Here is a 27,587-nt window from a genome sequence, read left to right on the forward strand (position 1 = left end):
CACACAAACACATCCTGTAATGAGGCCAAGTGGTCATATGGTGGAAGGGTTATTAATATTCATGAGCAGCAGTACTCCAAATATGGGTGACAGAAAGAGGTCATGAGTGTGTGTGTGTTAATATCCATATATCTTCAGTGAGTGCAAACACATTACAGTGGATTGACCAGTCTGTGCTTGTATTACTATTACTTGTGAAATTACTATTATAATTATTGTGAAATTTTACTTAAACTGTGACTAATCCTATAATTTGACTGTGTTTCATTGTGTGGAAACTTTACAGAAACAACATGAGATGTGTCAAAATCCTCTGAAACTACACCTGCTGATGGAGACTGCAACATGTGGCCAAATTCTCCACAGTTTCAGTAAGTGGACGTTTTTGTCAAAACCTGACCCTTAGAGCCTACACATATTATATACAACTGGATGAGCTGCGGTTATGACACCAGGAAAGATTGTTTCTGAAGGTTTCAGGCAGCTAGTTGGCTAGTTCCCAACAGTTGGCTAGTGTAGGTGACAAACAGCTGCTAAACACAGTTTGATCTCCCAGTTAAACATAATACCATTGTTTTAAACCTTCCACGCTCTGAACTGAGACCTGGGGGACACAGCTGAGTATCAGCCTGTCCTGTCTGTGATGCTAATGTTAGCTTAAGGAGCTAAAGTTATCAGTCAAATACAGCACACTGTCATTGGTACTTAACAGCAGTCTGGCACTATTGAAATAAATAGACAAATATTTAACCACTGATCAAGAAAAGTTTGTTTTGGTCTTGTTCGCCTACAAAAGAAAAGCCACTCTTCACATCCCTCAAATCACTATGGAAAAAAGTATTGTGTGTTTTCACTTAACATGACAGATTTCCTTCTCTCAGGTATACTTAATATATTCATGAAATTTCAAAGCAGGAGACTAAATCTAATACTAATACTAACAGCTCTGAAATAAATTCTCCTTCATGAAGGTGATTATGTTCAGTTGTATTCAAACTGTTGTGTTGATTCAGCTGCATGATCATTTTGGAGGCTAACGTTTCTGATAATGTTTAACTGTATTGCTATTATTTTGTCTACCCCATTTATATCAATGCATTACAATTCAATAGTAGCACAAACTACAGCCTCCAAAATGATCAGTTCATTTGTCATGCAGTAAAAGTACCGTAATTACTGTGTTGATCCTTCACAGTGGTATCTTTGTTTACTTCATTTCTTCAGTAACATTTACTGGAAACTGAATAGCCTAGATCTGTAATATATTAATGAACTAACCAAAAGTTTACTTATAAATTGACTCTTTCTATCAGTGCCAGGTTTCAGCCAGTTTAGTATGGGAATATATCAACAACAAGCAACTAATGTACATTATTTTATCTGAATCTGTATTTGTGTACAGATGAGACACATTTATAACGTTTGCCACAATTATTACTTATATATATACAGATGTGCATACTTTCAATGTAATGTATAGCAAACAATCAGAATTTACAGTAGATACACAACCTTCAACACAAACAAAGCAACTACAGAAATATTTGATATCTACACTGCCATGCCAGTGATAGTGAGAATAGCATTAATCTCTACTTTTTATTGTCCCACAGGCTGTGAATGCATCACAAAACAGAATGAACAGGAATAGAATATAAAAAACCTCATCAAAATAATTTCACCATCAAGACCATTCAACAAGACGCACAATCAGCTTTCAGAGAGACACACACACACACACACACACTCACACACACACACACTCACACACTCACACACTCAGTGCACCATCTGGTCACATACCTGCTGTAACCTACTGAACTGTTGTCTCCCCACCTGTCTGTCTGATGGACTGCCTGTCTGTCTCTCTGGAGAGAATCTGATTTCCTCACCATATGGCGTGTCGTGATTGTGTATGTGTGTGTGTTTGACCGTGTGTATAGGATTAAAGCTGAGACTGTCAGTGATCAAACCTGCAGCGCTTCTTAAAGGTCCAACCAATATTTGTTTTGACCATGTAAACAACAGTTCATATCCTGGAGAGTTTAATTCATTAACTCTACAAAATAATCACATAACAGGGACAGTGATATGAATGATCAGTTATGTTCACCTGTTTATGTCATGAACACATCTGCCCTCACCTGTAGTCGCCTGGAGTCTGTGGGAACAGCTTCCTGTCTGGAAATTTTAACAGTTTTTCTATTGTTCAGGAATCGGTTCAATTAAAGCCACTCTAAACTGCCATCTGCTGCATGTAGCATACAGTATTAATTAGTGTTAATGACCCACCATCTCACCACAACCTGCTGCCAGCTGATTGGTCAGCAGGTTTACCTGAGAGGAGAGATGAAGAGGTGGGGCCACACTGAATGGAGTAAATGTGGGATTTAAGTGAAACTGATCTTGCTGTTCGACATCTGTGTGCTCCCTCCCCCAGAGCCCTGTCACACCGTCTGTTTGTTTTTAAGCTGTGTCCGTGTTGCCTGTCAGCCAATCACATCAAAGCTTAGCAAGAACTGAAGCTCCTGATTGGCTCACTATGAGTCAGTATAAAACAAAATAAGAACAATGATAGAGACTATCTAAAAGAGACAGAACCCACCCAGGATAATCAACATCCACAGATATAGAAGATGTAGAACCCACCTATTATGGTGTTGCTATAGATCTTTGACAGGTAGAACTAGTACAGAGCTATAGAAGATTTAAAACCTGCTCAGGACACTGTGGCCATAGATCTTGAAGAGGTCAAGGTAGAATATATCCAGGATGACATAACTGCAGAACCCACATCAATCTGATTATAAAGATAAACAAGATACAGAAGAACTGATCTACAGTAGGAAAAAAGAGTATATAAGCCACTCATTGCCGTCAGACTATAGACAACAGAGATGTAGATTTATACCACAGCCAGTGTGACTGGAGGATAATGTGTAATGTAATGTGTACTAAGTAGAACCTACCCAGCACGATGTGTAGAGCTGCAGTGACTGGATCTCTGACTCCATGAACAGAACAGGAAACCACATCTGTAGAGCCTGTAAAGATGGACAGACAGACAGACAGTTCAAAAGAGGACATCACACCACGTAGAGTGATCTGCAGTATTTGGGGGTGTGTCCTCTCCCTTACCAGCAGGAATTATCCCCAGTGGCAGCACTGGTTTTACTGGTTGTTCTGGAGAGTCTGCATCCAGCTGAGCTCTGAGGACCAGAGCATGGCATAGCTCTGCCACTGACCCATCCCCACCAACACACACCACCCTGACAAACAGGTGGCAATAGACCAGTGTCAGGTGACAGGTAGAAAATGATTTAAGTCTCTCATCTCTGGCATGATGAACAGGTATCCACCAGGATAAACACCAAGAATGTTCTCTCTAACACTGCATATTGAACTTTTGGTGTGTACACATTCATGCATAAATAAAGTAACAATTATTCTTTGAATACTCAAAGTTTGTGTGATGGCTAGTCCAACATTTCTTAAGGTTTTGCTGGGGCATATGTTAAAAATGAAAAAATAAATAATGAGCTGTCAGGAAAACATCGAGCTCTGTGTGTTACCTACATAGCTGTGTTTTCTTTAAGATTTTTTAAATATTATTATTGTCGTGTCGTGTTTAATTTTCGTGGGAAATTTGTTAGGTGTAAGGTATTTTGGGGCCAGGTCTATCAATTATGTGAAAGTGAGTTTTTCAGTTTTTCTTTGTGTATTGTAATAATATTAATATTAATCAAAATGTTATTGTTTCACAGGTGTGTCCATGTGTTCAGGAGCTCGAGAAAGTTCGTCTGCAGATTCTGTGTTTGCAGAATATATGAAGTAAACCAGCCTCCTTCTCCTCCATCCTGCGTATGGGATTACCTGAAGCTCTGGTTGCCATGGTGACGGCCAGTCTAATTGGCAAATGTAGGTTTCAACCAAATCCTCACCAGAGAAGCCTCACACACACATCTCACAGTCAGCAGCTAGCTTAGCAACGCTGAGCTAATCTTTAAGCACATTAAGCTTTATGGGGGCTGAGCACAAAAGCTGCTTACACACACACACATATATACAGCATCACAGACACTGTGATAGAAGTTTAATCAGTGTTTTATTATGATTAGGTCTAGCTTTTGTTGTTGTATTATTTGTTTCAGTAGCATAGCATGTTATTTTCACTTTTATTACACATTACAGACGTTAACTCCACATTAGCAATACTCGAATGTGTGTGTAATCAGTGAGGGTCAGTGTGTTTCCAGGCCAGTGTCTGACAGTAAACTAGTATTAATTATCTGGTTCAGCTCAGTCTGTTGTGGAAGAATGACACAGTTTAAAAATGACATGTTAATCTTCTACTTGAAATTAGCCTTTTCATTTAGTAACTTAAGTGTCTTAGACTTTTCCTGTAAAATAAAATGAATAGGTTATGTCTTGTTTTTATATCTTTGTCCATCATTTCTATTAGGAATAATAATAACAATAAAAACACTCCATCAACCTGAGTTAAAGCTATTACCAACTCCTGAAGTTAAGGTTAATTTGATTATCAAGACAGCCACAATGGATAAGATCTGAAGGGAGCTAGAACTCCAATAATGTATCCCAGTAAGAATTTTTGTATAAATCTGCCACCTTTATCTAGGAAATATCTTCTGAAACTCAAAGCTTTCTAGCATTTGTGTGCAAAGTAACCATCTCTAAATCTCATTAATGCTGTCACGCCACTGCTAAAACCAAGTTCGACCTTACAATTCAATTATGTTAATATAACTGGATTACTTTTCTGTGCTGCTGCTTTTTCATTTACAGAACTTGTCATGCTAAAATGGCCAATGACAGTGCAGTTGTGGCATATCAAGTGAAGAAAATTGCAGAGGAAACAAATATTATCATATAAAATGCGATAACCTTAATCTATGGCAAGAAATCACATTTTTTCCAGGACAGGAGTGATATACTCCCATTAAGTAATCATTGTAAAAACAGGAGAGACAGAGAAACAACTAACCCATCATATTCATCCAGCCTGCATTCCTTCATCACTGAGAGAGCATGACCCTTCCTCTCTGTCACTGGAGAGAGAGAGACAGGTAGAGAAGGAGAGATGGGTAGAGAGAGAGGAGAGAAAGAGCAAACAGATGGAGAGACATTTAGATGGACAGAGATAGACAGTCAATGCATGTGTGTGGTCACATGTAGACAAGTGTGTGTTCGATGGGTGCCAGAAAAAATTGGGACAACGGATATTACACCATCTGCTGAGAGAAGGAGAGAGATGATAGAAAACGAAAGGAAGGGAAAGGAGAAGTGAGGAGGCACAGAAACCAGGAGAAAATAGAAATGAAAGGGGAGAAAACAAGAAAAGTCATCAGAGGGGAAGAAACAAGGAGAGAAGAAGGAAAGGAAAGAAAATCAGACGAAAATGCACGAGAGAGAATAGGAAAGGAACCAAAAATGAGGAAGGAAAGGAGAGGAAAGGAAAGCAATGTAAGGAAGAGAGAGAGGGAAGGAGAGGAAACAAAGAATACAGGAACAGGTTGTCTCCCTCTGTCACAACAGATGGGCTAAGCCCCGCCCCCTGTATCAGTTTACCTAGCGACCAGAGACCGCCATTAACTCTGACCTTTGGACCTCCTCCGCACACACACACAGATTTCACATCCTCAACTCTGATGTCAATAAAGGCGAGCTCTATCTGTTAAAATCAACATACTGGCCTTAAAAATACCTTCATTAAATCTGCATTAAAAAAATCCCCTGTGGACTGACTCAATGCCAGTCTGAGGCATGAAATAATAACCACTGCCCAAACATTATCCTCTTCTTCCTTATTTGTTGTAACGTAAACAAGTCAGTGTACTGACCAGTGATGTTAGTGCGGACATCAGCCATCTTGAAGAGCGGAGCCACGTGTTCTCTGTAGATGTGAACGGCCTCCTTTCTGTGGCTGCTGGGGTTGATGAAGACTTTAAGGTACCTGGGACGACTGCTGATCTCTGCACATGCACACACACATAGACACACACACACACACAGGTCAAAATTCACTCATCCAGTGAAATACCTGAACATACTGTCTATCAGATGTGTTGGCACTAAATCTTGTGTAGAAATTGATATTTCCCAGACAATAAATCATAATAACTATGTTTCTTATCTGACTCTTAGTCCTGTTACACCAAAACAGCTGGTTCATGTTCTTCCTATAGATTTACTTTTGACATGTCTGTTTGCTTTTTTTGTCAATTAACATATTTGTTTTGTTATCAAGACCCGAGATAGACCTGTCAGCTCAAGGCTCCTCCACCATATGACCCTACAAAAGATGGAAATAACATTTTTTTTTAATCATTGCTTAATCTATCTATTTAGTTTAATTAATTATTTAATTATATAATCTGTGGCCACAAATGACAAAAATTACATTACGTTTCAATTTCTGCTTCCTTCTCAAATGTGAAGGAGGTCTGTTTGATAAGAAATGTTTAGAATATCATTTACACTGCTGGGAGACTGTGTGTGTGTGTGTGTGGTTCTGTGGTATTGACTCCAAACTCCAGACACACACATTGGCCCCCCCTGTACTGCTCATCATTAGGCAGATTTAGAGACCGTATTATAAATCCCCATGGACCATCACAGATCGATACACACACACACACCAGCTCCATTAGCCAGCTCATTACTATAATCTGCTCCCAAAAGGCTATGACCTCGCCCTGTTAATGACCCCACACACATTCAGAGTGCACCCCCTGCCATCAATCCACCCCATGGCTCTGACCAGCATCTCAGGAGTTCCTGTGAAGAGGAGCTCAAAGACCCAGGATGGTACTGAGAGCCAAAGGGGCTTGGTACTCCATTCAAGGGTTCCCATGCTGGTTTTTATTAGCGTAACTATGAACTTGATACTAAACCAAGGACACAACTTCTGTGTATCTACTGGGCAACTGAACACTGGCAACACACCTGATACATTACTTCAGTGTCTTAACACTAGGGCTGCAACTATTTTTATCTATATATAAATATATATACTGCTCATTTACTCAATTATAGAAATAGAGAACAGAAAATACCCATTATAATTCCCCCAGTGACCTCATTAAATGGATTATTTCGTTCTACCAGCTGTCCAAAAACCAAAAATATTTAATGTATCATCATTTCCAAGATCAAGTGCAAATAAATGTCAACAAATCCAATTAGAAATCATTGGATATTCTAACTTCTAACTCCTCTGCTGTACAATCACCATAGTAATATCCTCAGCCCTGATCGTGAACAAGGCCTCTCTAGCTCCAGCTCTCTCCCTATGCATGATTGATGCTCTCTCACACAAACACAGTCCCATAGGAGATTATGTCATGCGATTTGTTGATATTTTTCTAAGAAGGAAGGCAGACAGACACATAGATGTAGAGATCAGGTATCCATCAGATCATCTCCCAGCCCCAGTTACTATGGTGCTGCTAAAGCGTTACCATGGTAAACAATCCCAACGTTGTCAAGGAGAAGTGTTGAGTTTCTGGCGCTGAACACTTAGATGCTGAATGTTGTTGACAAAAACGGATTATATTATATAGCCATCTAAGGTCAGTGCACAGCTGTAATCAATTAAAGGCTTTAAACATCCAGTTTAATCAGACTCTGTTCTAGTTGCAGCTTCTTGCGTAGTTTCTTGTGTAAATTTGCAGTTATCTCTGTTTTCTATCACAGTAACATCTTGGGTTGTTGGTCGGACAAAATAATAAATTTAAAGATGTCACAAATGGAAATTGTAACACATTTTTCACTCTTCATAATGACTAAACATAAATATTCAAAAATACAGATGAACTAACTGAGTGACAGGTAATAGTAAAAACATTTTGTTGAGCAACATCTGGGTTGCCAGGTTGCAATAAAATCAGTGAGCAAAATAAAGAGGCTTCTGTACATATGAATGTGTACTGCTGTACAATAAAGTTAGTTTCCAAACAAACCAATAAAGCCTTAACCTGAATATGAAAGAGAGCGGTTGGCATGTCACTATGGATACGCAGTTAATATGTAACGCAGAGCTGCATACGGCCTCAGACTGAACTCTCTTCTGTTAAAACGTACAAACTAGAAGAGTTCATTGATCTGAGTGGTCACTTTTTGGTGAACCCTGTCGTGCAGGTCACCTCTCAGCCATTAATAGTCATCAAATGAAAAAGAACATTATTTAGACCACCATTAAAAAGTATAAGTTAAAGTGTAAAAGTCTTCTTTGTCCAGAAAATTTACATTTTCCAGTAATTTATATTTTAGTATTTAGTTTCTGAAAGGCAAACCTAATCAAATTCTAATAAGGGACTTGAAAAGGATTTGATGAAGTGCTATTGAACCATTCCAACTACTGTCATTTAGACATTATGACCCTTTACAGTATCACCCAACGACCACTGCTGCCTCCCACTGATTGCCACCGTGAACTCAAGCTAACAGCTCTGTAAGCGACAGGTGAAACTGACATTGGATTGACATGACAATTGATCTGGGAGGAATCGCAATGGCACCTGGCGGCCTGAGCGTACTCAGCCCGGCCGCTGCCACCGCTCCCTGAGTCTGTTGTGCTATTTAACAACTGCAGTCAATCCATCCCTCCGTCTGACTGCGCGTATGGAAACAGACTCTATACAGCATCACTGCTCGCCTTTTGTCGCTCTGACTGCCATTCACTCCTTGTACGGCGTTTTGCAGCTGCCTCACACAGCAAGCAGCTCAGAATAACGCTCTGGAGACAGGAAGTGTCTGCTCTCTGCTCACCATTGTGCAGCTGAATGTTCAGATCTGAAGGTTAAGAAGTGGCGTTGGACTGCCTGCTCCACAACGCCACCATTCACACAATACGCTTTTCACACTGACCTCTGGCTGGAAAATAGGCTTAATGTCCGCACAGCAGCAGAGCGGCCGAGTGTGTTTACCACACACACACACTCCTCTGCCACAGTGTGTGAAGTCACAAAAGCCGTCACAGATTGATGTGCAGTGTGACCATGCAAGCTGACACACGACCTGTGAACCCTTCTTATGTGTGTGTGTGTGTGATGCCAAAGACAAACACTTAAAGAAGTTGTGACTTTGCTGCAGGGCCTCATGGGTAATCTGGTTTGATGGACAGACAGACGGACTACCAGACAGGTGACCAGCGATATGTCAGACTGATGCCATGGTGACAGGACAATGGTAGCGCCTGTGTGAGACCTTTAACCTCCTCATTTATGGATGGCTTGTAAAGTCTGTTGGAGCTGACATTTCTGGACGAACATAGAAAACCTGACATGTCGTGTGTGTGTGTGTGTGTGTGTGTGTGCGTGTGAGTTAAATCCATACACTCCACACTATTGTGTGTTAAGTGTCAGGCACACACCGCCCAGTACAGTGCACCTGGGAAACCACCGTCTGGGAACTTCAGTCTGCAGCAACAGGCAGAACGTCATGGTGCTTAGGTCTTGTCAGGAGGTGGTGGTGTTTAGGAAACGTGATAAACATGATGAAATCTACACAGAAGAACACTTACTTCCTTGCAGACAGCACAGACAGTGTGCTGATTTTTATACATCTTAGGCTTGACTGGTTTTAGACAGAAATTTAGATCTATGTATATACGTACAGAATTTTTGCAGCAGACATGGCGTAACGTTAGCATTTATTTAAAGTCATGTTTGCAAATTTCACTATTGCATCAGCTTTGGTTTGGTCTCTGCCAACTCCTGAAGAAATAAATCTAAAATGATCTATAACTACATCTTCCCTTTAAGGGGGTGATAATCAGTTCTTGTTGAAACTGTCTTAGAAAGGTGATGACTCATCAGTCTGATCATATTGGAAGTTGTAGCTGGTGCTGTTGTTGAATTGTGCTGCATTATACATAGATCTGTTTCTGTTTTTAGCCTGGTCTTCAGTGTGGAAAGCCTGGTGGTGTATGAGCTGAAGTGTAGACAGTAGTTTAGCTAATCTGTCTTTCAGACAATATGATTCAACCGCTGACGGCAGGTTATTGAGAACTGCTGAGTGTGTGTGTGCGTGTGTGTCTAATCTGTGTCTCTTTGTTCCGGTGGATTAGCAGATTAGCTCTCCTGTCTGATGTAACTGACTCACCTCATTAAACTGAGTGGTGAACAGGCTGAATGAAAACCATGAAATTATAATCTAAGCAAGTAATGATTATTCAATAGAAATCATCCATATAAATATTGAAGAACCTGTTGGCCTTGATTTACATTCCAGCATGTCCCTTATATGTGCCGAATGGCCATTTCTCTTAGGAGCATGTTTTAAAAATATGTGTACATGTTTCATCTTGCCTTTATGGCAAATAGGGTAGGGGCCACAAACATTTTAGTCACTCATTAATAAAATTTGTTGCAGGCAAATATAGTTTAATGTAGATAAAAGACAACACAGAAAAACATCTTTGATTCTGTCATCATTCTTGAGTTTACAAATGCCTGTATGGCTAATATTTGGAGTGTCACAGTCCTGGATCAGAATTTGGTTCTGCCTAATAAAATATCAACATGTTACATGTATTGTATCTGGCATCAAATACCTGCAGTATATAACATGATTTCCACCTTATGGAAAACAGTCATCATTTAGGAGTTTCTCTTACAGTCACTTGTCATTAGACCATCATTGTTTATTTAAATATTAAATACTTAAATGTATCTGTCTTCCAATCTGTGTCCACTGTATCTGAGGTGAATGCCTACAGGGACAGTGTTAATAAGTATTATTCAGCAGGGTGTGTGTGGAATCATCTTACAGTATGACGCTCGCAGAAGCACTGACTCATGTTTCTAGTTTATCTCATCTCTTATGTAACAGAAAAACTGTTTGAAATCTTATTATCAGCTTGGATGCTTTTATTGGTCCATCAGATTAGCAGTGATTCCACAAGGGGTCAAAGAGGCTCCAAACTGGACCCCAAGTTAAATATGTGTGGATTAAAGGTCAGTGCATCCAAATCATAAAAAAATATCTATACTTAAGTTGTTAAATCCCATGCCACTGTGCAGATATGTTAATTCCCTACATTTTTGTTGCGTTTGCTCTTCATCTTAGAGGTCTTCTCTCACTACTTAGGAACTGACACCTGCCTGGAACCTGAGTCAGTCCAGGTCCAGAATCTGCCCAGCTTAATCAGGATGGGCAGGGCTGCATTTTGCTGCGGGTGTTGGGTCTGTGTGTCATATGCTGAGTGGGACAAAATTGCTGAAAATAAAAATGCAGGACATGTGGGAACAACAGAGAGAATGACTGTGAATTTCACAGCTCACTGAATCTTTGTTAAAGGAACTAAAGCCTGAACCTTATTTTATCTAAATGGATATGGGAAACATATTTAGAGTTTATGTTAAATAGCATTTTTTTTTATTAGACAATAATTAATAATATGAATATTCTTCTCTAACATAAAAACCAGTTATGTCTGTCTCTCTCTGTTTTGGTAATTTTGGATGGGTCTCTTGTTTTGTTGAAACTTTATGCAAACTTTTAGACCAGTAAAGACCTCTACCTCATAGTGCACATCTGAGTTTTATGTGTTACCTTTGAGCAGCTCTTTCAGGGTGTTGTACCAAGTGTGTGTGTGTTCGGCTGAGGCGTTATGGAGGTGCAGCGTGTCCTCCTCCAGCCTCCTCCCTCTCCTCCTGCAGCAGAACAGAGCCACACCGAGCACAGCTCCCCCCGACTGATGGCCAACTGCTCGACGCCGCTTCACCTTCACTGCAAACACGTCCTGCAGCAGCAGCACACCTGGCTGCAGCATACACACCTCACCTGCCATGACAGGGTAAGGAGACTTAGTGCAACACAAAACTAAAAAGTCCATATTTATCTCAACAATCTTATGTATTATTGCTGTTCATCCATCCATTATCTACCGCTTGTCCTGGAACATCCAGGGTCATGGGGGGCTGGGGCCAATCCAGCTGACATTGCACAGGGGTGGTGGGGTACACCCTGGACAGATCAGAGATCTATCATAGGGTTTAAATGCTATTAATTTTATATTAACATTTTATAATTTGTTTTATTTAATTGCATTGCTTTCCAGCTCTTCTACACATATACTTGTTTGTCATATTAACCAGGCTTATCCTGAAGAAATCTGTTATTAAACCTATTTAAATCAAAATCCCTGCAGCTGCTGTTTTTTTAATGATTATGAGTTATTGGTTGGTTTGTTTGTTTGTTTTTTAAAAATGTGTATGGGGAGAGTTCTTTATGTTTATGTCAGTCAGTAAAATAAGAATGTAGCATAGTGTTGCAGGTTCATCCCTCTTCACATTACATAATATTATTAACTGTATTAATCATTAATCCATTCACCAGCATGTACAGCAGCACCTGTCAATCAATCAGTGTGGCCAGTGAGAAAGTCTGAAATCTGATTAGTCAGTGTTAATCATCCAACCCTCTGAGGATAATGTCAGCAGAGTTCAGATAGTACACTGAGTTAGTTTGTTTACTTTCCATATCCTAACACAAACTGTCGTCCATCTTTAAAAAATTATGTTAGCACAAAAAAAACAACTACAGGTTACATTTAAAAGCTGCGTTGCGGGCAAACTAGCTTCAGAGATGGACACATTTCACAGCAGCTGGATAAACATCTGTAGATGAAAAAACTCTTTAATGACATATATTAATTCACTTCAAACAGAAAAAAAATCCCTCCCGCTGTTATCAAATACTCCAAACCCCCCACCCATTTTCCACACAGAAAGGCCAATGTCCATATGCCATAGTGTCACAGTGTTTTTGCTATTTTTTTGCTATATATATTGTAAATATTACACTTTCTGGACACTCTTAGGACAGATCAGCTCTTCAGATGAGGAATCCAGGCAAATAGGACTGAGACACATTTAGGCACAAAGATACAGATTCCTGTTGGTGCTTGTTTTCCAAAACAATATTAAGACTGAGATGACTACACAATATCATCTTATAAAGCTTAAGAGGTGATTACCAAAAGCATTATAACTAAAGGCAGTCATATAATGATTGTATGTTAACAAATGTAAGAGTTTCTGAGCATCTTAAGAAGCTCTTCAACCTGCACAGTTAGTTTCTCCCCTACTATATTAATATGTTTTTTTTCTGATTTCCTGCTTTTATGTGTCAGCCTTGTGATAGACTGGTGCTTTGTCCAGGGTGTACCTGCCTAATGCCCAGGGTCAGCTGGAATCAGCTCTGCCCGCCATGACCCTCTACAGGCAGTAAAGATGAAGGATGGATATTGTATTTCCAGGTCATGTATCTTCTCTTTTCTTTTTATTTTTGAAGCTTTTGTTAATTGGCATATATTTACATAGTCCAATACATGAACTGATAGCTGTTCTGTGTATTCATTAAACTTAAGGGCACAATCAGTGCCTCATTTTAGGTTTAATATAAGTTTAAGAGTAGAGAAGAATGAGATCCAAAACAATAAATGTGACATGAAACACGTGTCACATTTATGCTACAGACATTCCTATAGTTTTGGCCAAAAGAATCATCCTTTTTTTATTCAGTTTGACTGTCTGTTTGCTTTGCAACATGTTAAAAAAAAAGATTTAAATTAAAAGAGAGAGACAAATTTTCCATTGGACCCAATAAAGATGACTGATCTGAGTTGACAGAACCTACAGAGCTGCTGCACATACACAGTGTGTTGCCCATCGCAGGTAGCGTGTTGGCTGCCTCCAGATGGAGATGAGCTTCCCATCAGCAACCCATTGCGCCAACACACACATACTGTACACAAGCACACAAAAAATATACCATACATACATATATATATATATATATAAATATGTTGGTGTTATTACAGTTGTGAGGACCTTGTACCATATTCTTCTCATTCTAAATTTAACACCAAAAACACATCAGAACTGTAATAAATACATAAAATTAATTGTTTGATGTGTAGTGACCACACCACAACACAGACACACACACACACACACACACACACAGTGGTGGTCCAGTCTCATGGTGACCAGGCCATGTGGCTCACTGTGGGGAGTTATGGATCATAGTTTACACACACACACACAAAAACACACGCACATTCTGCATTGCTCTATCACTATCACTCATGATGTAAACTGCTGATATTGTTAACTGATTGTAAATTGATCAGCTATTGTTCCATCACGTCTTACAATCAGAAAACCTCCAGAAATACTTTGATGTCTGCAGGAATCTTCATCTCTCACCCAGAAACATGCAGATTGTCCACTTCCATAATAATATTAAAAGTAATTTTAAAACTCTGTAGCATCATCAGTGTAACTTACATCAAGTTTCAATAAATTGTAGCGCACATTTTAAACAACTCAGAATCCAACTCTGAAAAACAAATAAATACCAAATTAAATAATGTATGGTTTCATCCATCACCTCAATATGAATGTTATCCATTCACTGTGGTGCTACAGTAACACAACATTGTATAAAATGTGGCTCAAGATGATGTATTGTAAGGAAAAACACACAAGTCAATCCTTAAATGAGGGGCAGTTAGATGGAAAGATGGAAATACTCTTATATTTTATATAAAATGTCTATTTTGTGTGCTTCGTGGAAATAATCTATAATGCTTCATTAACTCACTAAGTGTGTTTCAATTGCACTTTATTGAGGCACAGTGACAGCGACACAGTGGTTCATGTTTTGTACCATTGATTTAACCATAACAGTTTCATGCTGATCCGAGCTGTAGAAGTGCTCACACTGTGAGTCAACAAAGACTTTCTGGAGGAAATGAATTGAACTTTTATTGACCTTTTACAAAATTAGGGGTTTATTCCACTGCAAAAGCAATTGGAATGTCTAATTGTTTGAGTTTATGGTAGAACAAAGCTGTAAAGTACTTATATTATTGTGTAACAACTGCAAACTGGGCTGAGGATCATTAGAAATTCTTTCATACTTCAGCGGATACGATAACACAATCAGTTTGTTTATCTGACAGCTCGGGTCTCACCTCCCTGACAGACAGACAGGCTGCTGGGTGAGAGGATGAATTTATGTGTAGAAATAAATAACAGCTGATCCATTTATATAGTAATATCTAATCAGCACATACACACACCAACCTCACACAGCATGCTGACAGGCTGACTCGTGTGTGTGTGTGTTAATCTCCTCACACTGAGAGACTCTAATAACCCCCCATGGGCTGAACCAACTGCTCTCTACTACTGCCAACACACACACACACAGTGCTGGCTTAATGACATTAGGTTGGATGAAATACAGCAAAACAGATTGGCTTCAAACACACACACAGCATTTACACCTTCATCTTGCTCCACTAACCAGATCTGTTTGAATGGATTTCAACCAAAAACTAACACACAACACGGGACATTGCCAAAATAATACTGTAGTGTTATCACTGTTATCAAAATATTACCACAATTTCAACACAGCATGGCTGTGTCAAAGATGGTGTTAACCCTTAAAAGATCTATTACACTGCTCTATAAGTTTCAAACACTTCTCCTCTTGCCAAATAAACATAAAACTGTGTGTCTTGAAAATGTGTTTTAGCTAGCTGGAGGAGTAGCTAACGTCTGTTACTGTCTGTTATCACACAAGACAAAGTCTCTTTCTGCTGTTGTCAGAGCTGCAGGAGCCAACATGGATGATATAGGCTTCTGTATGAATAACAGCGTTGAACCTGCTCATCCCTAATGCATCAAAGTCTGACTATTTACAGAACAGTAATGGATGGAAACACATTAAATAGCTGTAAAAATTTTAAAAACGTGAATGTTGGTGTGTTGTGGAGAATTCAACATGTGCATCTTCATCTGATCTGACTGTAGGGTTTTCCTGATGCAAGTGTTACAGGATAGGTGGGGGTTCTTCCCTTTTAAAGACATAACGTAACAGGCCAATGACTGAAACATTGACTCCAGACAAAGGTAATATTCACCCTTAATCTGAGGTGTTTTTTGGTTTTAGTTTTACAAGAGAGAAACTTCAGTTCATATATTTGGCCCCAAAAGCATCTTAAGACTTAAGATAAACCTGATCTTACGAACCATCTTAAGCTTAAGAGGTGTTTCCCAAAAGCATCAAGACTAAAGACACTCTTAGAAATTACTGTAGATTAACAAGGGTCTCTTTCATGCTGGAGGAGGCTGACAACATTAAAAAAGCTTCAGAACCTGCAGAAGGAACCAGAAATTATTTTTCGTCATTTTTAAGTCTGTTTTTATTATGAACTCTAATATTCTTTGTTGAGTGACGTTTAACATGCGATCAGTAATAATGTTTGATTAAACAAAAACAAAAGTAAAACTTAACTAAGACACAAGCACTAACTAATTATTTTAATTTTCAGCATCATCTTAAGCTCCACAGTCCAGCGACGTTATCAGTGTGCACATGCTCTTATGCTCAGGTTCTGCTTTGTAGAAAGTATAGAAATGCTCTTACAAAACTCTGTCTTGTAAGAATGGCCAAAACTGGTCAGCGAAACACACACACACACATACACACACTAGGTTTTCTATGGGAATCATCTGAATCCTCGTCTATGTCGCGGACCTGTACGACCAGATGTCATGTTTCAGGTGGTCTCAACATGACAGAACTTCTCCATTACAGCACCAGCTGTCTCGACATTACACACAGTCTGCGTGCCTGTCTCACCAGTAGGACAAATGATCACCATGGCAACCTGTCACTGTAGTAACTGACCTGTGGGGGTCTCCGGGATGATGGGGGTCCAGGTCAGTCTGGTTCGGGTGAGCAAAACGTCATGACTTTTCTTCCCCAGTTTGAAGATCCCACGCAGCACAACACACTCACTGACACACAAACACACACAGAATTTATTTCAACCAATCAGAAGTCAATTACATACATTTATCAATGAAATATTGATGTTCATATTGATTAGGACTGCCGCTAACTATTATTTTCAATAGAATTTAATCTATTGACTCTTGTCTCAGTTAATCTATGAATCATTTGGTCTACAACATGCCAGAGGATAGTGAAAAATCCGTTATGATGGTGCGAGACAATAGCAGAGGAAAGAGGATTCTTAGCTTTTGAACTTCTTTTTTCAGAAAGACAGACACCCTGTTTTTTGTGAAGAGGAAACATGTCATGAAGTGCAGTGGTGTGGCTCCCTGGTGTCTTTTTAATAGTTTTTGGACAACAGTGCAGGTCTGTGGGACACACCAATAAGCAAAATAAGATATTACAGTGAGTACAACAAATTAATTGTTGGTTTTAATCTCTCCATGTGTTTATTAAATAAAAAACAAAACCATAGAGTAGATAATCTCATATTTTACCCAGAATCTGACCACCAAAGTGGGAACAGACTTTGACTCAAGGGAAACAATCTAGCAGTTTGATGGCTTGGTTTAATGTAAATAAACAAAACTGTCATATTGAAAAGTAAACTTAAAGGAAAATATACAAACTGAAGCTTGAAGATCTGCAAAATGGTAACTGAAAACAACAGATGTGCATGAAGCAATGAGCAAGTTGTAATGTTGCTATATTCCAGGTTTTTCTCATGGTCTCTATGATTTCCCTGCACCCACTTAACTCAACAAAAGTCATTATATTTGGGGCGGAAACAAATTTTATTTTTGCAAATGTGTGTTACAATGGAGTGAAAACTTATGGAGTGTTGCATTTAAACTTTTTCTAAACTACCTTTGTACTAAATTGCATTAAGGTTAAGAGGAAGGCAGAGCTGTATTAATGTACAGTATTACGCTGTGTATTTGACAGCAGTGATGGCACAGCTTTGGCTGCTGTGGTTGGCTCAGGAGCACGTGTGTTTTTACACCCATTAACTGGATGTATAAACTCTTGTGAGGAAAAGATTTAACTAAAACATAAAACGATTAAATCGCACTGTGGCCAGAAAATGTAATAATAAAGACATATGATACTGAACATGTGTGGTCAGTGAGCTGATCTGAAAGCTGTGAAATAATCTGGTCTGTTTTTATAAATTTAAATCCATTATATTAGTTTCACTGTAGTGAGGTTTTGACTGCAGAGCTTTAACTTTAAACCACTTTTGTGAGTCTCTTACTAAAGTCCAGGCTTTAAGGATTTTCTTTAAACTCAACTAGTTTGTTGTATGAACCGTTTCCAGATCCGTGGTCCTGTGTAAAACCTGGAACTGAAGGAACCTGAGCGGAACCACTCACCTGTTGAGCTCCTCTTTCTCCTCCACCTGCTCCTGGTTCTCCTCTTCCTCCTGCTTCTTCTTCTTCTTCTTCCCGCTCCGTTTCTGTTTCTTCTTCGAGCTGTTTCTCTGCTCCACCTGAGGCTCGTCCTCACGCGCCGACATGTTTACTGACGCAAACAAACAAACAAACAAACAAACAAATAAACAAACAGCGTTCCTCCCTGATAAACAAAGCGGCAGATAAACGTGCAGTAAGCTGATCACCACTGGCAGGTTACGGTGTATTTCCGGGGTCTTGTCGCTATGGAGACAGACACCGGCGGCTCGTGCGCGCTCTGGCGTAGCCGAGGGATCTAGACAGGAGCGCGCGCGCGCCTGTTTGAAGCAGTTTAAAGCTGCTAATCGATCAGTTTTTGATCGATCAGATGAGCAGCAATGATCGTAAAAAAAAAAAAATCAGGTTTCAGAAAAAGTACCAATACTGCATTGTAAAAATATTTAATTACAAGTAAAAGTCCTGCAGAAACATACTCAGCACAAGTATCAGGACATTGTATTTGAAGTATCGATTACATCTTCTAAAATTATGCAAGATATCACAGATGGATGAAAGGGCAAGAAAATGTTATACACCCCCCTTTTTTAAATCAGTGTGTTTTCCCACTTTACTGTAGAATATAAACAATTTAAAGTACTAGTACCAGTAAAATTGAGTTTTCTCCCAGGAGCTAATAACATGTTGCTGAAAGGCTTTTTTTTTTTGTCTCAGGTTACTTTAATTTCACTCGTGTGGGTTATTAAAGCACCAACCTCAGTTTAGGTGGTTATCTACTGGTAAAGGATGGTCTAGAGCTTTTAAAACAGGCAAATACACAAAAAAAATGAATATAATTATCTTTGAAAATTTAAGAGTTGGTAACCAGTTAACTCAGTTATTTGAGTTTCACCAGTGTTGATTACCTGCAGATAAAAATATCTTATTGTTTCTGATTATTGAAGGTGTGATTTTAACACCTGCTGGCCAGTGTCAATCCTGGTTGTGATATAAAGACCATATTATGAGCTACAACTCACACACACAGCATGTGTGTTGATGACAGATGGCTGAGTCTAAGCTGCATTAATCAGCGTTATGATCAGCCAACAGACTGAAACACAAACCCTCTATCACAAAGACTACTGCTAATACTTCTATTAATACTCCTAATACCACTGCTGCTACTACAGTACGGTAGCTGTATTCTGAGTGTAATGACAACCCGTCCACATGAGGTGGAAATACACCAGAGTTTGTCCTAACAAATATAAACATTTGCAGAGGAAAGCTCTGGTTCTTCAAGGAATTTTTTAAAATTTTTTTATTTTTATTTCATCAGGACTCTGCATTTATCTGACCAGTGTCTTGTTATTTGTTATTTTAAAAACACCTTTACTGTGACTGTCTTAGTGTTTTAACACATCCAGTAAACCTTATATCTGAAATTCGTATAATTTAGTCCTCCTCTTTATACCAGTGAAGCTAGAAATAGAACACAGTGCAATTTAACAGCGTTTGAATCAACACATCACTAAAACATCTTAACAAAGAATATTATCACTTTCATGAAGGTAATAATGTTCAGAATTTATTACAGGACTGTTGCACTAGACTGAATCAGGTTTACCGAGTCCCCAATATACTGACACCTGAGTGTATCCTGTTTCATTTAAACAGTCTGAACAATCTATATACTAGAACCTGACTTTGTCTTATTATTATTCAATGTTAACAGGGAGGCTAAATGGTGGGATATGGCCACCATATTGTCCCTGTTGAATTACACATTTAAACACAGACGCACACACACACACACACACAGCAGGGCAGCAGTATGTATGGAGGGGGGCTCTCATGCATAAATGAGATCATTTTCATAAATTAAAATCTTGCCTGCAGAACGAACATCTGTGCCCTTCACACACACACACACGCACGCACACACACAAATAGACACGCACACATTTTCATAGCTCTCTTTGTGAGGACACTCATTGATATAATGCATACCCTAACCCCTACTCATCACATCTAAATGGCTGAACCCAAACGTTTCCCTACCAAAAGAAATAGTTTAGTTATTTATGAGACACTGGAGACATGCTATTAATTTAAAGTCTATCATTTTTCTGATTTGAGTGTTTTATGCATAAACATGTTTTCCAACATCCAGAATAAAAATTAATTTGACTGAAGTGCACTTGTAAAACATGGACTGAATGGGGTCTAATTTAGCCTGGAGACAGCACCTGTTTGTACCTTCACATTCAGGTCACAAAAGCAACCATCAGTTTCTTTTAAAGTGCGATGTTTGAAAAGCCCAGAATGGCTTATAAAAACATATTTGGCATATATTTTCATAATCCTCAAGTTAATACGCTCTTTTCCTTTCCAAGCAGCTGATGGACTGGCATCTTTACTGTGTGTTGGAAACAGAAGCACACCTTGTAACTTTCGGAAATGCTGTTATCACAGTAATTCAGGGGACTGTATTGTTTATCATCCAGATGGTTATGGTAACGTTTGGGGTTGCTGCGACTGCCTTCAGAACTATGCTGAGTCTTAAATTTCTGTGGGTTTGTCAACTTTTTATTTTAGAGAAACTGACTGATGGTTATGTCTCTGGATACAACCACAATAAGATGGATTAAAGGGACGTGTTACTTGTTTTTGTGTTTTGAGCTGATGAACAGAGTCTCGGACAAATCATATTGAATTCCTTTTAATAAAAGGCCTTTATAAACATCTATCTTATAAAATATGAAGAAGAGTCACATGAAATGTTAACAGAATGCTACAGGAACATTATAAAAAGCAAAAAGTAAAAACCACATGAACAACATGAACACTTTGACCCACTGCCAGCTTAATGCCAGCCCAACACCGGCCCAGCGCTGCCTCACACACTGACCAAAAAATAGAGAAATCTTTATTCTTTCAACATTTGGAATCATCAGCTGAGCATTGCCCAGGTTTTAACAAAATTGCATAGTTTCCTCCAGATTATTGCTTATTGATTATTGATTATTTTTAAGTGATAATAGGGATCATAACGAAACATTCAGAGAGCATCTTCACAGGATGAAGTGCTAAAAAGATTACATCATCAGTGTGACATCATCATGGACATCACCATCCTCATGACCAGACTGAGGAAGCATGGTAGAGCCTGACGCAGACGGAAAGAAGAAAAGAACGAAGGACAGAAAGAAAGATATAGTGGTCTGTCTGTTCATCTCTCTGTCTCCATCAGTCTCTCAGTCCTTCATCCTCCTCTTCCTCACGAGTCGTGGAAGATGGCGTTGAGCTGGGCGTTCATCAGCCGCTCATGGTGCGAGTGTCCATCAAAACCCATCAGCCCGTCCACCTGCAGCTCACCACACCGTGGGTTGGAGCCCCCACCGCCATAGATGGCAGCATGGCCCCCAGCTCCTCCACCCCCGTAGTGCACACTGAAGGAGAAGCTTTTGTCATAGTCGCCGGGTGGGACGGCCTCATGTTTGAAGGATGAGGAGAAGTTCCCGTTGATGCTGAGTGGCGGGCTGAGGGGCGGGTCAAATGCGGGGCCGTCCGACACAAGGACACCATCAAAGAAGGGCTCCAGAGGGCCGTAGGGCTGACCTTTGACCTGGTGGAAGATGTGGGAGGGCTCCATAGTGCCATAGGGCGGGCTGGGCAGGCCGGCTGTCAGCCCAGGACTCTGGTAGGAGAAGTGTCCAGGATAGGCGGCAGCACTGACGGGGGGAAGATGAGCCGGCAGGTCAGGAGTCTGCTCTGGCAGGAAAGTCCGGGGGTTCAGCTGCAGGCAGCCAGCCACCAGGTTAGTGGTTGGCTGAGACAGGCCTGAGAACAGAGAGGCAGTAATCAATCAGTACTAATTAATGTATTTCATACTTTCATACATGAGTTAATACACAGAAAATAAAAGACCTTCACATCTGCCTCAGTGGTACTTTCATTTTAGTGCTAATTAGCATGCTAACACTGTAAAATAAGATAGTGAACATGGTTAACATGCATATCAGCTTGTTAGCATTGTCAGCATGAGCATGTTAGCATTTAGCTTAAGGCAACACTGTGGCTAAGCTGCTAGTCTGACTATATTCTGCCATATTTTCCTTCCCCAACTATTTTGTTTATTTCTCTGAATTAAAAAATACATGTTAATATGTAAGGTTAAAGTTGAGTACAAATATACTCATATGTTTTGTCCCTAGTGGAACTTCCAAGTTTGGGATTAGAGTGCGCTGTAAGAAAATCATGACGTTTTGTTACTGGCTCTGGTGACATCTATTTCCTATGACCAAACATCTCTGTTGCTTTTATTTGAGGCTGACCTTTGCAGAGCGCCTGCACAAAGCTCATGAGGTCGGGTGCCTTTCCTGAGCGTAGGATCTCACTCAGGGCCCAGATATAGTTCTTGGCAAGGCGGAGCGTCTCAATTTTGGATAGTTTCTGGGTTTTGGAGTAACAGGGCACAACTTTCCGCAGACTCTCCAGAGCATCGTTCAGCCCGTGCATACGGTTCCTCTCCCGGGCGTTGGCTTTCATACGACGGATCTTAAACCTGCAGAAGCACATTATTGTTAGCCCTGTTAGCAATTATCATAACGGCATGCACAAATTACTTGTGAGTAAATGTACATGTTATTTGTAGATGTCTATGACTATTGGTTGCACAGACAGTAATAACACTGCAGCTCAGAAGCACTCAGTATTTCAGCAAAAAGGAAATAATACAGTAGGTGAGAAGAGGGACTGAATTAATTTTTGTCTTTTAGTCCATGTCAATTTTACCTCAAGCATCACTTAGAATACCAGTCTTTATACAAAAGTTCTGACTTAAAAACTAACAAACCAATACAAATTGAAATAAAGCAGGTTATTTTTGGTTCTTCCTGAACCTTCTTAAGATGCTCAAATGGACAGGAGCCACTTAGTATCATTTCTAAATTATAATGCTTTCTAAGAAATAATCTTTTTTTAAGTTTCAACCTGCAAAAACTGGATTTTTGGCCTCTTGTGGGCAGTGGAAATACCACTAATGTATCATCACCTTTCATGGTTATATGGTAAAGTTGTTAGCAAATAGTTATTATTACTGACATCCAGCAGTTATAGAGTAATTTTATTAATTATTTAGTTTTGTTTCTGCCCACATGAAAAATTTAATATCCAGTATGACCATGAGAGCAAAGAGAGCTGCTGCTTCTGTTCTTTTTAGATAGAACAAGAACGGCTGAGGCTTCAGGGTAATGACGTACTACTGTCAAATGGCAGGTTAAAAGAAAAAAAAAAACTATATAGTTTTAGATCACACCCCTCAAAATGTGATGTTTCTGTTTTTGTTTTTTTCCTCAAATAACAGTGAATATTTATGTCAAACCTGCTTAGTAAAATTTTTGTCCATCCACTTTGATCCTGATGTCTTTTTGAAAACCTGCTGATCCTGCTCCTCAGAGGATGAACCCTTTTACTCTGAGTGACCTTTCCTCTAGCACCAACCTCAGGACAGACTCTTTTTTTCATTTTAGCTGAGCTCACATAATCTTACTAAACATAATTAAAACTCAGAACACAAAATGAAAACTATCTCCTTCACCTCTGCATTCGAGCCTTTGTCATCTTCTTTTTCTTCGGCCCTCGCCTCTTGGGCTTGTTCTCGCCATCTTCCTCCTCATCATCCTCCTCTTCCTCCTCGTCTTCGTCTTCCTCGTCTTCTTCCAGGTGGTGGAGATGGTCCTCCTCCTCTTCTCCTGCTCCTCCTCCCAGTCTTTCTGGCTCTCCTAGCTCTTGCTGCTCCTCCGAGTCCAGTGACTCCTGTTCCTCCCGCACAGACCTGGTCATGATGCTGATTTTCTGAAAAACACATATTCACATGTTCATAGTTTGAGGCACACATTGATTTTTTTTACAGCAGCATTTTATATCATCTCCACAAGCCATGTCAGCCTAATTTCCTACAACTTAAATTTCCATTTTTTTTTTCAAAAACTGTAATAAGTCATGAAACATTTTGCTGTAAACTCATTTTGCATTTTGCAAGGAAGTTGTTTTTCTTATTCATATCAAAGATGATCAGCAGGACTCAGTCCACAGTTATCAGTTATTAGCCTTCAAATTCCACATATAGCCCAGTTTTAAGCTTCTAGGCTGGAATTGCTCTTAGTTTTGTCATTAACCATGTTCTTCCTGCTGTGTATCCAATGACCTTAGAGATGAAGGAAGCTGAATTGAACTGACTGATGAAAAGGTTTATTCTCCTGAGAGCAGAATATGTGGTTCATTTCTATCCTTAGGATCAGCAGGGCTAAGCCTGGAGATGAATGAAGGTTGTAACTTTTATTTTCTTTTAAATGAAAAGGGGCAGACATGCATTAAAAACCATCTTGTGATTCTTTATGTGAAATCTAAATAAGGAGAAAAAGAGTTGGAACAATGTGCTTTTAAAAATGTGAGAGGCATCAACCAGCAAGTCCTTACTAAAATTATTGCAATCAAATAGTTTTAATCTTAATTAATTTAATCTTACATCACGAATAGTTCTAAGATTTAAGTTATTGCGTGATTTTAGGTGCGATTCTTCACGCGTGTCTGTGCAGCAAAAATGAAACGGAAAAATAAGAGATTTAATTTAATTTGCAATTTAATTTGGTCTAAATTACAAATTCAACAGGGGAGGTTTTACTACATGATAACACTACATTTAATTTCATATTTAACTGGTAATAAAATAATAAAAATGTTGAAAAATCCTCAGATATTCGAGTGTGAAACGGAACCAGCTTCATTCAGTTTCTTTAATAAACTGCAGTGTCGCTCAATTAACTTCAACATTAAAGGCGAATCAATTTAAAAGATTTCCCACAGGGACAGACGATCCTTTAAAATAACTGAAACTAAATATTTAGCTAATGAATCAGAAAACACAACAATAAATCTTTAGTTTATTCAACGACTGGAAATAGGGAAAACTTTTTAATTATATTGAGAATCTTAATTGATCAAATCCGATTTTCTGTCCTTCCCGTTTTTCTGCTGACTGCTCCCGTTAATTCAACAAACCGGTGGATGAGAGTGGACATATACAGTAGCTACCGGACGAACACGAATAAAAAAATAAATAAATAAACAAATCAATCAATAAATGAATAATATATGAAATATAATATCAGGAATGAAGAAAATAAAAATGATATGTGCAATAAAAAAAATAGAGATTTTTAATTTTAAATTTTAATGGTCTAATAAAAAGCTGAAAATGAAATAAAGCAGATAATTTTCTTTTTTTAGTCTTTTGTATTTTTTTAATCTACTGCCAACGACTCTCAGTTAAATTAAAGCGTTAACAGATTAATATTAATTTAACGCCCTGAAGGTCACATCAGACATCTGAGGGCCGATCAGAGCAGCAATTTATCAATCAGATATTAGTGATAGTTTGTTTCAGACGTACCTGTTGTAATGAGCCGCTGTCCGTCAGATCGCACGCATCCCGCGCGCTCTATCTGCGTGCGTGACTGTGCGTGACCTGCTCTGAGCTTTCTGAGGTGTGTGTGTGGGAGGATGCTGCTTTTATACGAGCAACACACACACTCGCACACACTCGCGCGCCCCGGGGGCTAATTAGAATATTCCGACCACGCCCCCCCGGCACGCGCCATATGGTGCATACGTCATTAAAACCCCGGGGATCACGTGACAAATCTTCCATTCGTATGAGCCAACATCTCTCTCTCTTTCTCTCTCTCGACCATCTGTCGCCACATACACACACGCATGCGCGCACACATCCACCATATCCATCACGGTTTGTGTGACTACATGCGGATCCTGGTTTAATGTGGCTGTTGTGGATGATGATGATGGTGATGCTGATGTTTTCTCAGAATCTGCAGCTACTTCAGCATCTAAACTCAGCAGAACATGTGTGTTTGCATAGCACGTCATACACAAAGTGTTTACATGATGCATTTAAAAGCAATAGGAGCACAGTAACAGCAAAAAGCCTTAATTAAATGATCATCACCTTTTTAAAGGAAATTTGAAAAGTTAAGAACAGAGACATAAACACAGGAAAGCAGGGTGAGATTGTTTACAGTGAGTCTTTAAGGTTCAGTCAAAGGCGTGCACAACCTAAAAGCTTTTCCCTTTAACAGACACTGTCCCACCCATGGGACATTTTGGCCTTGGCAGCACTACTTTAGGTGTGTTTCACTCTGTTTCTTTCTATTCATGAGCTTAATTTTTAAAGCCATTATAAATAACTTTGATGCAGAACAGGTTCAGACTTGTGGTGTCGAAGTATTTTCCAAATAAATAATATCTGAGGCAAAACAAAATTTACATTTGTATTGTTTGTGCCTCTGTAACCTTCGTTCTATTCTACTCATTTTGACCTTTTCTTTGTAAAATTTGGAATTACCATTCAAAAGTACAGTATTTTTTTTAAATTGTAGGTACATTATTTTTGAGCTTCTGAACAATAACAGGTTGTGTCTGTTGATGGTTTACCTGGATTTGGTTAAAATGGTTGAGCCAGTTCCAGCTCTGTGGTGTCTGTCCATGTTTAGTGTAGTAGCAGTTGTCCACAAGGTCAAGAGGGTTGACATGATCCTGTGCACGACCCCAATTTATTTACACTCTCTGGTCAACGTTTTGCTGCAGTAAGAACAATTCATTTGGAAGCTTTTTTAAATTTTATTTTTATTTTTTTTCATGGGATTTGTTGGCAGTGAGAAAATATAAAATATCACCAAACTTAAAGACCATTTCCAGCTGTGATCTGACTGGTCCAGGAGCATTGGGATTACATCGTATTCTGTGCTTTTTTTCTCTAGATTTATTGTGAGTTTTTCCTGATCTGGATAACATACCCAGACATTATTAAAGGTACCCTATGGGGTGTTCTCTTAAAAAGCTGCCTTTACATTCAGTGCTAATCAGTACATGTCTGAATTAACTGTGAAACTTTGGTAATCTTGTGACTTTTTGCGACTAAATACCTGCAAAACTAATGACCCCTAGCAGCCTTAACTGCAGTTTGTGTTTGTGCTAATTCATAAATGTTAGCATGCTAAGATTGGATATGGCTTTTGTTAAAGGCATAAATATTGAAAAACAAACACTGACTTTGCTGGAACGCAGTTGTCTGTGGTCACTGCATGATCTTTGCCAAAGGAACTGAAACACCAACACACACAAACATCCAAAATTACGTCACTGTATTCAGTGGCTGTGAGTCTAGAAATGCAGTGAAGTCTGGACATTTACATAAATGTTGGATTTACCCTTTGATCAAAAATGTTGAGAAATGTATGCAAAGATTTTTGAGACAGAAATGATCAAAATTAT

At 39.1% G+C, this 27,587-nt stretch overlaps 2 protein-coding genes and 1 long non-coding RNA gene across 4 annotated transcripts in view; 1 reads left to right on the forward strand and 2 right to left on the reverse strand.

The window, feature by feature from the left end:
• Positions 1 to 4,308, forward strand: part of LOC117152793 (uncharacterized) — a 7,011-nt gene extending 2,703 nt beyond the window's left edge. The window contains exons 4-6 of one of the 2 annotated variants that reach the window (XR_004463355.1): positions 287 to 371; positions 3,142 to 3,308; positions 3,765 to 4,308. This is a non-coding gene — a long non-coding RNA (uncharacterized LOC117152793). The remainder of the gene's footprint in view (positions 1 to 286; positions 372 to 3,141; positions 3,309 to 3,764) is intronic. The other variant, XR_004463356.1, reaches the window with a different exon arrangement.
• cerkl (CERK like autophagy regulator) overlaps positions 1 to 18,499 on the reverse strand; it is a 22,962-nt gene extending 4,463 nt beyond the window's left edge. The window contains exons 1-8 of the mRNA XM_026294880.2: positions 18,461 to 18,499; positions 18,216 to 18,363; positions 16,735 to 16,844; positions 11,578 to 11,808; positions 5,862 to 5,993; positions 5,006 to 5,069; positions 3,139 to 3,269; positions 2,970 to 3,044 (exon numbers count right to left, since the gene is read on the reverse strand). Coding sequence (XP_026150665.1) covers positions 2,970 to 3,044; positions 3,139 to 3,269; positions 5,006 to 5,069; positions 5,862 to 5,993; positions 11,578 to 11,808; positions 16,735 to 16,844; positions 18,216 to 18,358 — 886 coding nt within the window. The 5' untranslated portion in view covers positions 18,359 to 18,363; positions 18,461 to 18,499. The remainder of the gene's footprint in view (positions 1 to 2,969; positions 3,045 to 3,138; positions 3,270 to 5,005; positions 5,070 to 5,861; positions 5,994 to 11,577; positions 11,809 to 16,734; positions 16,845 to 18,215; positions 18,364 to 18,460) is intronic.
• A 2,654-nt stretch (positions 18,500 to 21,153) lies between these two features.
• On the reverse strand, positions 21,154 to 25,770 carry neurod1 (neuronal differentiation 1). The gene is made up of 4 exons (XM_026295861.1): positions 25,690 to 25,770; positions 23,836 to 24,092; positions 22,571 to 22,800; positions 21,154 to 22,076 (listed from the first exon to the last, which is right to left on the reverse strand). The coding sequence occupies exons 2-4, from the start codon at positions 24,078 to 24,080 to the stop codon at positions 21,514 to 21,516; spliced, it is 1,038 nt and encodes a 345-aa protein (XP_026151646.1). The 5' UTR covers positions 24,081 to 24,092; positions 25,690 to 25,770; the 3' UTR covers positions 21,154 to 21,513.
• Positions 25,771 to 27,587: the final 1,817 nt, after the last annotated feature.

Source organism: Mastacembelus armatus, chromosome 21 (assembly GCF_900324485.2).
Source record: "Mastacembelus armatus chromosome 21, fMasArm1.2, whole genome shotgun sequence".
NCBI lineage: Eukaryota > Metazoa > Chordata > Actinopteri > Synbranchiformes > Mastacembelidae > Mastacembelus > Mastacembelus armatus.

What these genes read in the sequence shown, in the direction of transcription:
- neurod1 (XM_026295861.1), bottom strand. Translation starts at nt 24,080, where the DNA reads ATGACCAGGTCTGTGCGGGAGGAACAGGAGTCACTGGACTCGGAGGAG. An exon ending in ACAAAGGCTCGAATGCAGAG is followed by an intron (nt 22,801 to 23,835) that starts GTGAAGGAGATA and finishes GTGCTTCTGCAG; the next exon opens with GTTTAAGATCCGTCGTATGA. An exon ending in TGTGCAGGCGCTCTGCAAAG is followed by an intron (nt 22,077 to 22,570) that starts GTCAGCCTCAAA and finishes CTCTGTTCTCAG; the next exon opens with GCCTGTCTCAGCCAACCACT.